Source organism: Erigeron canadensis, chromosome 8 (assembly GCF_010389155.1).
Source record: "Erigeron canadensis isolate Cc75 chromosome 8, C_canadensis_v1, whole genome shotgun sequence".
Taxonomy (NCBI): Eukaryota; Viridiplantae; Streptophyta; class Magnoliopsida; order Asterales; family Asteraceae; genus Erigeron; species Erigeron canadensis.
Window position 1 is genome coordinate 44,323,863 of NC_057768.1, and position 14,094 is coordinate 44,337,956.

The 14,094-nt window shown below is 32.4% G+C and overlaps 2 protein-coding genes across 3 annotated transcripts; one reads left to right on the forward strand and one right to left on the reverse strand.

Annotated features, from left to right (window-relative positions):
* Positions 1-695: 695 nt before the first annotated feature.
* On the forward strand, positions 696-5,979 carry LOC122578370 (BTB/POZ domain-containing protein At1g67900-like). 2 transcript variants are annotated; one of them, XM_043750318.1, is made up of 6 exons: positions 696-973; positions 1,306-1,499; positions 1,871-1,940; positions 2,125-3,321; positions 3,909-4,363; positions 5,761-5,979. In XM_043750318.1, the coding sequence occupies exons 2-6, from the start codon at positions 1,441-1,443 to the stop codon at positions 5,771-5,773; spliced, it is 1,794 nt and encodes a 597-aa protein (XP_043606253.1). In that variant the 5' UTR covers positions 696-973; positions 1,306-1,440; the 3' UTR covers positions 5,774-5,979. The 2 variants fall into 2 exon arrangements, with proteins under 2 accessions (XP_043606253.1, XP_043606252.1); XM_043750317.1 differs by lacking the exon at positions 5,761-5,979 and adding an exon at positions 4,523-4,770.
* Positions 5,980-6,030: 51 nt separating this feature from the next.
* LOC122578371 lies at positions 6,031-7,001 on the reverse strand. The gene is made up of 2 exons (XM_043750319.1): positions 6,733-7,001; positions 6,031-6,512 (listed from the first exon to the last, which is right to left on the reverse strand). The coding sequence occupies exons 1-2, from the start codon at positions 6,902-6,904 to the stop codon at positions 6,130-6,132; spliced, it is 555 nt and encodes a 184-aa protein (XP_043606254.1). The 5' UTR covers positions 6,905-7,001; the 3' UTR covers positions 6,031-6,129.
* Positions 7,002-14,094: the final 7,093 nt, after the last annotated feature.

The window sequence follows — 14,094 nt, forward strand, 5'->3', positions numbered from 1 at the left end:
CAAATTTTGAAAACATCATGCTACTACTAATATATATTATAAAGTGTACCTTCAATATATGTTATTATAAAATATACTTACTACAACATTGATTTGGTTATGTTTGACATAATAGCCTTTAAAAATACACATATCTAAAAGGAGCTACGTTTACACATAAAATATACAAAGCCATCAAATTAAAATATGTTGAAAGTCAATGAAAAAGGGGCTTTTTTTTTCTTGCTCCATATTTCAACATAAATATCTATATTTCCATACCAACCGGTAGCATCTTTTTGTTGTGTGTGAAAGGGACCAAAATAAAATTTAAAAAATTGACAAACGCATGGAATGAAAATGGCGCATATGAAAATATCACAGTACAGTATAATCTAAGGCAACCACAATACAAAACTACAACAAATAGTAAAAATAAGAGCAATGTTAAAGTGACAAACAAACTTTTACTAACAAAGTTTACAAACATAGGTGGCATCCATAACCACCAATAGAGTTATTTTTTTTTTCTTTTTATTCACTCTCTCTTCTTCTTTCATTGGTCCACGTATATTTGTTAAACCTTGTTATTTGTTTGTCTATTAAGCATTTGTCTAAAAATAAATAAAAAGTCTACATCCACATGACTGAAATGGACCATTATTATATCGCATTATATCTAATCACATAATCCACACTTGACCCCATTTGCCATGAAAACAAGAAAGAGGCGCAACCCAGAATTGCAGGACCATCCAACCGGCAGTTACAGTTGTTGCTAGCATAACTTTTTTAAAGCCATTAAATTTTTACTTGTGATCGATTTAATTCGATATTATCTTCTACGTATACACCCATTTTCTACAATCACTCAAAAATCCTTTCTTTTTCCAAAGTTTTATAGACTTCCCATTTTTAGAAACCCCAAAAGATTCATGGGTTTTTCCTGTTTCATTTCTTTTGGCTGATATACAACCTTAAAAGGGATTCGTAGGTAATCAAAGTTTGAATCTTTTTCATTGTTTTGTTGTAAAGAAAAGCTTAAATTTAATGGGTATGATGAATTAATGTTGTGTCACATTTTTCTTCATAAAAAGCAATCAAATACACTGTTTTTGGTGTGCTTACATTGCGTCTATATCTTGAAGTCCATGTGAAAACCATTTTGGGAAATTGGAATTTGACTAAAACCATTTTGGGGGTTGTTTTATTTTTTTGAAAATCCTCTTTTTTTGTGTGCTTGTTTTGATTTCAAGAATCTTGTGGAATTTAGAATTTTGCATTGTTTTCACTAATTGTGCTCTTCTTTTGTTATCCGTTGAACAGGTTTATGCTTCTGTGGAGAGAATCCCTAATAAAAAAAAAGAAGCTCAAAACTATGAAAACAGTAAACAGTGAGTGAAATTCAGTTAAAAATCAGAAGGTGAACATAAGAGCAAGAAAAAAAAAAAAGAGTCAGTGATGAAGTTTATGAAACTTGGTTCTAAGCCTGATACTTTCTACAGTTCAAATGGTGTAAGGTATGCAAAGTTATTACCCATTTTGTTCTTCTGTATATATTTTTGAGTTTTGATAATATAGTACTATTATGGATAAGGTTCATGTGACAACCATTTGAATTGGAAGAACCATGAGAACCTTTAAAATTATAACTTGATGTTCATATATGAATGGTATTTATGAACAAATTCATTCACATATGAACAAATAAAGTTATACTTAATATACCTACGTTCATATTTGAATAGTTCTCAGTTCTCACATGAACCTTACCCGTGTTATTATATGATTAATAAGTTGTGTAATGTGGTTAGAAATTTTTTTTTTTTAACTTACTATCGAATTAAATTCATTTTGTCGGGGGTACCAATATATCATGGTGTGATTTCAGGTCAGTTACCTCAGAGGTTAGAAGTGATATTATAATTCAAATGAATGAAACAAGATATTTGCTTCACAAGGTGATTGCTTTTTTCCATTTAATCAGACATTATTTATTGTTCTTTTTTGATGATTTTAGTAGCCTACTTGATTGCTCAAAAGGATTGTTAATTTTGATGAAATAGTGATACGAAACCAAATAAAGGTTGTAGCTTTTTTTGGCAAATATTCTGATTCTTGATATTCTGTTTTATCAAATTTCAGTTTCCGCTTCTGTCAAAGTGTTTGAAGCTGCAGAAACTTTGTTCAGAGAACCCTGAATCCTCCGAGCTTCAAGTAATTGGGCTTCTGGATTTTCCGGGAGGCACTGATGCTTTTGAGTTATGTGCAAAGTTCTGCTATGGAATTACAATCACTATAAGTGCCTACAATATTGTAGTGGCTAGATGTGCAGCCAAGTATCTTCAAATGACAGAAGATGTTGAAAAGGGGAATTTAGTCCACAAGCTTGAGGTATTTTTCAACTCTTGCATTCTGAATGGCTGGAAAGATTGCATTGTCACTCTTCAAACCACAAAGCCTTTCAAATCATGGTCAGAGGAGTTGGGGATCACAAGCCGGTGTATTGAAGCGGTTGTGTCAAAAGTCGTTTCTAACCCTTCAAAAGTGAGCTTATCGCATAGCCATGCGGGTCAAAATGGGGATAAAGAGGATGCTCCTACAAACAAAGGGTGGTGGGGTGATGATCTTTCTGAGTTAAGGATTGATCTTTATTGGAGAACAATGGCAGCTCTTAAATCAGGAGGTAAAGTGCCTGCGAATCTTATTGGTGATTCTTTAAAAATCTATACTTCAAAATGGCTGCCCAAAATTTCAAGAGATCTTGAAAACGGTTCAGTTTTGAGCGGTGATATGGTAGCTTCAAGTTCAAATAGTAGATTACTCTTGGAATCGATAATCACCCTTCTCCCAATTGAAAGAAATGCGGTTTCATGTAGTTTTTTGCTTAAACTATTAAAGGCCGCCAATATACTTCAAGCTTCGGTTTCCACAAGAATGGAACTAGCAAGAAGGATTGCAATTCAGTTGGACAAAGCTAAAGTTTGTGATTTGATGATTCCGTCTGTATCCACTGATAGTGAGACAATATATGATATTGACATATTTCAGAACATTCTAGAGCAGTTCTTGTTACAAAGTCATACTCAACGGACAAGTCCTCCAAGAACATTGCAATTGGCTGAAAATTGCGATAATAAGCTCCAGGAGAACTGCATATCTTCTTTAGATCCAAATGGTTCCATGATCAAAGTGGCACAGCTTGTAGATGGATACCTAAAAGAGATTGCTAGAGATGTGAATGTGCCATTGTCGAAGTTCATTGCATTGACTGTAGCTGTTCCTGAACTTGCACGGCCAAATCATGATGATCTTTACAAAGCCATCAATATTTATCTCAAGGTAATCAAAAATTTGAATTTCGTGATCAATCAGCCTTCAGTTTTAACTCATTTTAAGCTCACATTTCTTGAACTTTGACCTCTAAAGTTCAAGAAATGTTGTTGGGGATCTTTGAATCACGCTTCGAAATGTGGTTGTCTCGAAACAAACAGTTTTTGGTCAGGTTCACGTAAAATACATTTTGTCCAAAAGTCTAGCTTGTTAAAAACATTTAACATAAGAAATCCCAAATTCCTTTCCATCAAATTTTATTGAAATCTTTGAACCAAGCGGCCCCTTATTGTTTCAAATATGATGACAACAGTTATGTAATTTCAATAAATCTATAACCTTTTTTTCACAAAAATGATTTAAGCATTATACATACACTTTGGGCAACTTAAAGGATGAGTCTCAAATCTGTTAAGGTAAATTACTTTAATAACTGTTTTGACCTGTTACAAATTTAACCCGAGTCAACATATTCTACAGAACGGTTTAACGTTGTCACCTATAATATTTTGAGTCAGCTAAGATGAAATTTGGAGCATTTTGATACCCTTTTGAGTCTGCTTTTGATTATAAAATTTTGACTTATTGGTCAACAGTCGCATCCAAACCTAAGCAAGAGTGAAAGGAAAGACCTTTGTCGAACACTCGACTGCAAAAAGCTATCCATGGAAGCATGCATGCACGCAGCACAAAATGAGTTGTTGCCATTACGCGTGGTAGTACAAGTACTCTTCTTTGAACAAGCTCGAGTTGCAATGGCTGGTGGTCAACTGACTGAGATGCCCAGCCACATTAAAGCGTTATTAGCCTCCAAAGATACCACAACCAACCCACATGGTTTACTGATCTCCCACACAAGTCCACGACATGCAGAGGAACAATGGTCCAAGTCAAGAAACCCGAGTGTTTCTAGTTCAAAGATGAAACTAGAAGCAGATGATTATTCTGAAGATGATTCTTTGAAGGTCAAGCAACGGTGTTTGCTTCCTACTCGGCCTAAAAAGTCGATTTTACATAAGCTGGGGTTGATGAACCGTAACGAAAATGAAAGGTAAACCTTACTTATGTAAACTGTAAATAGGAGGCTTGGTATATCTTTTGTGAATACTTATGATGCTATGCTGCATATTTAATATAGCGAGGTGATTTGTACACCACCATTTTTTCTTTGCACACGACACCTCTCTTAATTCGCTTTTGTGTTATGTAGTTTGATGGTGTGCAAAGTAAAAATGGTGGTTTCTGATGGACAAAGTAACCTGTTTCTGGTATTGCATCAATCTTGGGTGATGTTCCCATATATGGTAGATGTTTTTTGTTATATGAAAGTCATATTGAACAATAATGACCAGAGAGTATAATTTTGCTCCATATATGTGAAAGATGTTCCTCGACCCAAACCATCTTAAGGTTTCATGATGCGAAGTGATGTATAGCAGGGTCTATTTGTTTTTCCAAGCTAAACTTCGTTTTATATTTCACTTATTAATCACTTTAATTTGGCATCCCAATGTCATGCTGGACCATAAAGCTAAATTTAAGGTAACATAACTTAAAAGGTGGGGATGACATACGCGGATAATACCTTTATCCATCAACTGTGATCCAGAACGTGACTCGATTTGTAAGAATATGAACATTTTTATATATAGCATAATATAATATAGTATATAATTATATAAATGTGACATTATTCAAAAACAAAATATAAGTTGATTATTTTAATACATTACCAAAACATTACATATTCGATAGTTTTGAGTCACAAACTTACAATTTCTCTAAATTTGCACTAAAAGTATCAAAATTGATTCATTGTTCTACTTTTGACTCGAACGAGTTTGTGACGCGCCTTGACTTGGACCGAGCCACACCCTGACTCGCAGGAGTCGGGAAAAAAGAAGAGTCATTTACAGAGTCGTTTCGTTTTCGGTGTAATCTGAGTCGACTTGTGACTCGGTCTGAAAAGTATCACAAGTTTATAAAAGAAATTAAAGACCAATGGTTGAGCCCAAGTGTTCAAAAATGGATGGATCTTCCGTTTATGAAGCTATTGGGCCTGCTATACACGAGCTAAATATTGTTGTTGGGTCGACAAATGTTTTTTGATCCACTATGATTTTTGTTGCGATGTCAATAAAAAATGTTATGTTAGTAAAGCATAGTTATGATAGAAGTGGGAAAATTGATGGCCTATTTATAGTATATTTAAGTAGAATTGAAAGATAAAAAGATCATCTTGAGTCCCAATTTTATACTAATCTCGTCTCGATCTGGTATTTAAAAGGGGTACTGAATCTCAATCAGGACCGAAATCAATATTCGTTTTTTTTTTTTGTTTTCGGGATGGTTATTGGAACCGGGACGGTATCGTAAAATCTTTTCACCTTAAGCGCCGATCTTCAAATCTAATACCTCTTCATCTTCAATTCATTTTTGCTGTGACAGGAAAAAAATATAGCTAGGAGTAGTTAACGGTTACAAATGGTTTAAAAGACCGATGGACTCACGCCTGCATCGCGACGCGTAACTACTATCATATGGTTGTTACATACTAGCAGCCAACCCACGCTGGTATCATCATGTTATGGATTCCATAATTAAGCACCAGTAATAGCTACATATATACCAACACAAATATATTATACGGTACAAAATTATATTTCAGTATCTGATTTGATTTATTTTTGCGGGTGTACGAAAACTCATTGGATCATATTAAAAAAAAAAAAATCCAATCCATTCATATATCTAGTACAATCATATATATATATATATATAATCCTAAAATATCGTTGCTAAAAAATGGTAACCATATTATGAACTAGGTACGTAACTCTGGCTTGAATTAGCACAAGCATAACGTAACAAATTTCCAGCAGATAATTTTTTGTGACAAAATTGAAGCTTTTTGGGTTCTTTTAACATCTGTTGGGTGCAATGATTGGTTCGAAATCTTGGAGGTGAACAGGAAGCGATTGGAGACGAAATTGGGGATGATGGGTTCTTTGGAAGAGACAGAAATGCTCTGACTTTGAAATCTGGTGGTTGTTGTTGTGTTCGTTCGTATTCTTCAATGAGATTAACGAGATCCTCGTCCGAAGTGATGGAAACAAGTGCGTCTAGATCCTCTGACGGTAATTGGCACCTTAGGAGAGCCACTGGCGTTCCACAAAGTTCTTCAAGTTTTACCGATAACTCTGTATGTAGAAAAGAAAAAAATTAATACATAAGTCATATGTCAAACATTATAAATTATACACTTTGTATCCACTATATTATTTTTTCAAACTGTTTATTTACAATTTATAGTGGACATTTTAAAACAAATATAAAACACTGAACTTTGCTTTTAGACATTATATATACGAGTATAAATTAAAAAAATGGATCAAGATTATTGTAGTGGATCAGACTAACCGGAGAAAGAGATGAAGCGGTCAACGGCAAGGACACGAGTTTCGCCACCATAATAACGTAGCTTGCCATCAGGATAACGAGGGAGGATCTTACCACCGTAACTACAAAGAAATTTGACAATTATTGCGGTTGTTGTTTGGGGTTTATTTGTTCTAAAACAAGTTCTTGCCATTTCGATTTTGTACTAGTTGCAACGTTGATCGTAACAAGAATGTAGACTTATAGGCTTTGAATTATTTGTATTCTTCTTTTGAAGCATAATAAAGGGAGAGCCATTAGTATCTCATATATAGAACATGTAGTCGACTATCTTAAGGTTCCATGATACTAGTAAGATGTTGTTTAGGTGGGGTATGTATGTCGTTATGGGTCACCGGGTTTGGGTCCACTTATAAATTAACTTGATTAAAGCTAACTTCTTCATATCATATTCACATGACTTTATTATAAGAATAATATCTTTTCAAAGATATTATATACTTGAATGTAATGTCGACCAATAACATGAAATTTAAGGGATTTGGTACCTAAGAGGTTTAATTTATATATACAGTCTAGGGAAAAAGATGTTGTTTAATTACATGATTTATTTAATACCATGTCCTGATTTAAGCCGTTTATGCGCAAATTTTCTTTAGAGTTGTATCCAAACATAATGGCCCGAGAATAAGGTGTGTTCGTGTTTATATTCATATATGTACCATGATAATTAAGTTCTATTTAGGAAAAATTACAATTTTGGTCATTGAACTTGACACGTTTTTTACTTTTAGTCACTAAACTTTAAAAATTACAAATTATACATTGAACTTGTCATTTTTTTTCACTTTTGGTCACTGCGCCCAATTTCGTTAGTTTTGCTCCGTTAAGTTGCACAGATTCATTAGTTTTTTTTTTTCACTTTTCGTCCTTCCAATTATTCCATAACTAAAATCGATAATCGACAAACTTCAGTGATGAAAAGTGTAATTTACCTAAATTTTTTTTATATATACCTCATTCGTCCAATTTTAAATGTTATTATTTTGATCTTTTCTTAATATTTTTACTTTTAACTTTGACTCTAAACATTTAATTTATAATATATAGTAGTTTGTGTAAATTTTATCAATGAAAAATATATTTAAAAATTAGTTCATTATTATATGTTTTATAACAAATTTATATAACATAGACAAAAATATTTATGGTTAAATCAGGCGTTATAGATTATCAGAAAAACCTATAACACGTTACTTCAGATAAAGATTACAATATCTTATTTTTGTTTTCGTTTATTAATAGTTAATAAAATGAATTAAGAAAAACTATATAAGTTTATATAACACACAAAAAAAAAATTACGGTTAAAGTTAGGGGTGTTCATTATTCGGATTAACCGAATAACCCATCCAATCCACTTGACATTTGTACTATTTGGATTGGATTATTCGGATTTGGTTTGGTGTTTTGTTGAACCCGAATAAGGAAATTGTTAAATGGTTTGGTTTTGGTTTAGAAAATTATCAGTTGGGGCCCAACCAAACCCGATTAAGGAATTAATGTTTAATAAAAACTATAATAACTTAACCAAAATGACATAAATACTACTCTAATTATTTAATTATGTCGTTCTAATAATCTAAATACACGTAATTATTTCAATAACGTCACATGAATAAATAAAATGGTGTAAATTGATAATCGGATTGCATGATTATTCAAATATACTTAAGTAAAATTTGAAAGTGTTTTTTAATTAGGTAATCCAAAACCCGACCAAATACCATGAACTTTATTTGGGTGATTTGGATTGGGTAGTCATATAAATGGAGTGGGTATCGGGTGGTTTACTAATTCTTAAAAACCAAATAATCCAAACCGAATAACTATATTCCCCAAAACTCGACCGAATGAACACCCTTAGTTAAAGTAGACATAAGAAGACTCGAACTTCAAACATAGTCACTAAATAAATCTATCTTTATAAATAAAAATTTCAATAACAATTATTTCATCGTCCTTATAAAAAAAACAATTATTTTATCTAATCAAACTACTGTATAACAAATAGATAGTAACTGTAAACATAAAAAATTTGTTTCAAAACATAGTAAATGAATACGTATTTTCACTAATCGGCCAAAACAATATATAAAACCTGAAGTTGGACCGATTATCGATTTTAGTTATGGAATAATGGGAAGGATGAAAAGTGAATGAAAATTAACGAATCTGGGCAAGTTAACGGGGAAAAACTAACAAAGTTGACGTAGTGACCAAAAGTGAAAAAAAGTGACAAGTTCAGTGTATATGAAACGCCTCGACTCAATTTAGTCCCAAAAGTATAAACATAAAAGAAAAGAAACGCAAATTTGTTAAATTATACTTAGAAAAATACGGTCAATTTTCGCCAAAAATTAAAGTTCTCAAATTTGAAAAATGACAAATTGAACCTTCTCAGAATGTTAATATAAGTTTATTGTATGAGTTTCAGGTCTTGGAAAGGTCAAACGAAGCCTCGGAAAAAAAGTGTAAAAATTACAGAGGAGCACAGCTCTTGTGTCCTGCAGAGGCCGTCCACAAGAGTCGTCCTCTGCACAAAGGTCGTCCTCTTCAAGTTTCGTACTTTTGACACATTAAACAACTTTCGACCCCTTTTTCTCAAAACCGAGCTTCCGACAACTGATTAGCAACTTAGTTTTGACATAAATCAACTAACACTATATTTCCAAAAGTCTCCATACCATCCATTTATACAAACCAAGTTTCTACAAGTAAACGGGTAATCTTACCCATTTTGACGCCTTTTTAAGTCAAAATACAAGTTTTGCAAATTCATGGAACCACACTTGACCATTTACATAAATTTGACAATAGAATGACCGTCAAAACAAAATGTACCAAGAGCCATAAGGAGAGGGATGACTAAGCCTCTAAACCACAAGATTGTCATTCATCCATGAATGACCTAAATACCTTCAAATCTTGCAAAATCTTTACTTCTAATACTTCAAGCTTTAAATCAACAACTAGTTCCTTCTTCCGGAACTACCTATAAAAATGGTAAACAACTAAAAAGTAAGCGAATGCTTAGTGAATAAACTTGCATACAAATATATATACGAAGGAGGGCAAAAACACAAAAGACTATCGCATGTAGCCAATGATACCGTCATATCATCACTTGCATACTCACTTTTGCGTTAACAAAACATACATGGATCCATATACGCTAAACAATAATCTCAAGAGGTTCTTAGGCCTCAAAGGTTCTTAGGCCTTTATCTCATCTCAACTATGGGGTTCTTAGGCCCCGTCCTCAAATTAGGCCCTAACGCCAAATCGATTACCACACATGGAATCCACCATCGTATGGTAATCGACCCAACGCACATATAAGAGTATGCAAGAGTACTCACCTCTTCCGCGACTATCAACAATCAACAATGCAACAACAAGTGCAAAGCTTTCAACCTATCAATTCAATACAATATGCACATAAGACTTTATTCACAATCTTGGCTAACTCACTTAGTCAAACTAACGATTCACTAGAATCATATTCACCCAAACTCAATTTTCTTGAGTTGGCTTAAAATCAAGTTTCACTTAACAAAGCTCAATCTTTCTAACTCATCAATCTCAATTATCTATCATTTTGCTAAAAATCTCATTTTACCACCATCATGTGGCCATTTCATTTTATTGCTCAAAATTATCAAATTCTCATTTTGACCATAATGGTCACTAACAACTCAAACCAATAAGTTCATGCAATACTAAGTTTATATATCAAAATGTAATTAGAGTATGGGGAATTTACTAACCAAATTATCATCCAACCCAAAACCCCCAAATTTGGTGAATACATGAACCCTAATTTCTCAAGAATCAAAACTAAGTTAAATAAATTCTTACTTTGGAGAAGTAATCTACTATAGTGAAATTAAACAACTAGAATCAAGTTTCTTCCTCTTTTCTTTCTTGGTGTGGTTCGACACACACACACACACAATTCTCCAATTCACTAGTTAACTAAATGTAGTGATTATTATTATTATTGTTGAAGGATTTGATTCATTAGGATAAACACACTTGAAAACAATCAAAATTTCGGCCACCAACCCTAACTTTTCAATTCTTGAATGAATATTATTTGATGGTGATGATGATTGTGATTTCTATTCTTGAATTTGAAGGAATTAAGCTTTGATTTTTGAAGAATTAGGAAGAAAATGCATGAAGAAGTGATGGGGAGCAAAGTGGAAATGTGACTAAGGAAAAAAGATGGGAGGCTGGCACCCTCCTGTAATGCCACGACCCAAAATAAAAATAGTGGGTATTTTACCCGCTATCCGCTAAAGTTCCAACTAAATAAACCCCATATCCAAAAATAAAATACTGGGAAATTATTCTAATGTCAAAACTACAAAAAGGGGTTAATTTATTTATCTTAAAATTATTGGGGTGTTACAGTATAATTTGTAATTTTTGAAGTTTAGTGACTAAAAGTGAAAAACATGTCAAGTTCAGGGACCAAAAGTGTAATTTTCCCTTCTATTTATTCATGTGCACATGTTTCCTAGAGTACAGTAGTGTCATAACTAGGGGTGTTCATATTGCGGTCCAAACCGAGAAAACCAGAAAACCGACCCGAAGTTGGACTGAAACCGAACAGAACCGAAACTTACAGTCCGGTCCTCGGTCCTATAAAATCATCTAATTCGGTTCTCGGTTCGGTCCATGTATAAACCGAGAAATTGCATGTTCAGAACCGAGAACATGATACAAGATTAACTTCAAATGATATTCTAAGTTCCTTTTGATTCACTCTTCTAGTTTAACAGAATTCTTTTATCATATTTTATCTTAGAATCCTAGTATCCTAAATTCGTAGACATGCATGCATATCATAATGCTTTGCCACATACACGCTTTAATATAAGTACGCATTACTTTGATTACATCTCTAATAGAATTGATTTACTCATATATGACATGTAACATATTCATCACTCATTTTATTTTGGATCATAAATACCTCTTTAATGGAATTGATTTTGTTTTAAAATAAGGAATGTGATCAATTTTCATTGGATGTTAAAAGCTAAATCTTGCGTAGACTTTTAGTATTAAAAAATGTTCGTAAACAATTAAATGTTTTGAAGTTTGCACATATATTTTCTCGGTCCCGGTTCAACACTTCAAACCCGAAAACCGACCACGAACCGAACATGAACCGAACCGAGTTAGTTGGTCCGGTTCTCGGTCCTATATTTTCTTATAATCGGTTTTCGGTCCGGTCCTGATTTGGTCCGGTTCGGTCCGATTCTTGGACCGTGAACACCTTTAGTTATAACATTTGATGTATGTCAAATGCTATGGATTGTGAGACGGTGATTTTTTTTAATTAGGCTGTAGAGATTTAGAAAGAAAAATCTAAAAGGAGATAAGGTCCGTTTTTTTTATATTTTTTTTAGATTGTTTTTTTGATTTTTTTATTTATTTTTTCACTTTTCATTCTTTCCTTAATTAACTCAATCCGTAAAAAAACTAAACAAAAATGAAATTTTTTTTTATAACCCGAGTTAGTAAGTTATACATGTAAAGGTACGGTACGGATTTCGCCCTTAGCCATCATGGCTCCGCCATAGACTGAGAAGTTTCGCCTATAGCTTACGGGCTATGTCCTTTGAAAAAAAAAATATTTTTAAAAATTTTAAAAATTTTTATATGGAATTAATTAATTAAAGAGAAAACGAAAAAAGTATAAAAAAAAAATTCAAAAAAACAAGCTAAAAAAATATCAAAAACGAACCTTCTCTTTTTAATATATTTTCTCATTTGATCTCTATCTTAGGCTGTTAATCTGGCTAGCTAGCTTCTTACGCGTTTTTTTTTAATTATTTGCTTTTGATTTTAAAAAAAATCTGGCTGACTTTTTTTTAAAAAAAAATCAGGTTCGACTTTCAATATCTATGTATCCAAAATGAGCTTGAAATCTATGTAAAGTAATTTAATAACTAATATATTGCCAAAATTCTCTGATATGAAAATGATATCTACCAGGCTACCAAGCGTTAGTTTTGTGTACCAACTTTAAAAGACCATGAAAAACAGAAAAAAGATCATAAACTTTCTCTGTGGCTTCGTGGCTACCATAAAATAGAAAACGGAATAAGACATATTCTCCAAAAGTATTAATTACATTTTCTAATGTAAACAGATCCATACGCTTGTAAATCATTTTAAAAGCCTCGACAATGACAGCCAGCCGACACTCCGTAGAAGTTCAGCTGAAAACCAATCCACTTTGCTTAACCTTGAAACTTTTCCTTGTATTGAGATGACACGGTTTTAAGAAGGATCACACACGTATGACCAAAGTTGGTCCAGTTGTCGTCCTATTTTGTCGTTATTCATAGTTTCACACACACGTGTCTTGTTTTCGAGGCATCAGTAGTGTTTCTCTACTACATTCTACCTTCCACCAACCCAACTCTCTTTACTTGCACCATTCAAAATTTCAAATTATAAAAAATGAAAAATGCAAAATGCAAAATTCTTTATAGATTTATTTATAAATATGTTTATATTTATAATTTATGATGTTAACATGTTGCTTACTAATAAAATACATAGAATATTAGTAAAATACATAGAATATACGAGTGTATGTCTAACAGCAGCAATTGAGGTGATAGCTAGTAGTTAAGGAGTTTTTTATTTTGTAATGTTTCGTAGATATTAAAGATTTGAATTTTATTATGACGAGGGACCTTAACAATACTATACTCATCTACATATGAGAGGGTAAATTCTTTAGGACGTTGGCAATATAAAAATTAAAAGTGTTAATTTACCTGCTCTGTCTTTCATAAAAATTTGTCTGACATTTAATTCTTCAAAAATATGTTTTTGTGATTATATATTCTGCATATATATCAATATTTTTTAAACATTTATGTTTCTATTTTCATTTATGCCTTTCTTTGAATAATTATACATTTGATATTTAAACAACTATCAATTGATAAATTGGTATTTAGAAACTTGAGTTTAAAAGGTTTTAGGTTCAAATTCTGATATAAAGTAGATATGTTATATGGATTGTTAGATTGGAGACACAGATTTTCTCAGAATAAATTTCTCTTGTAATTAAAATTAAGTATAAAAAAACAATATCGTCGATTTGAAATTTGCTGGTCAAAAAACCACTTGTTATTCGACAAGCCTATAAATGTTGAGAATATGACGTTGATACATAATATGATGAGTAATTATGTTTTTCTAGCAAAAAATACTTAATATTATTATAATGTTAGTATTGATTATAGTCTATTGTTGGTAAATTATGATTTGATTTCATTAAAATCTAAT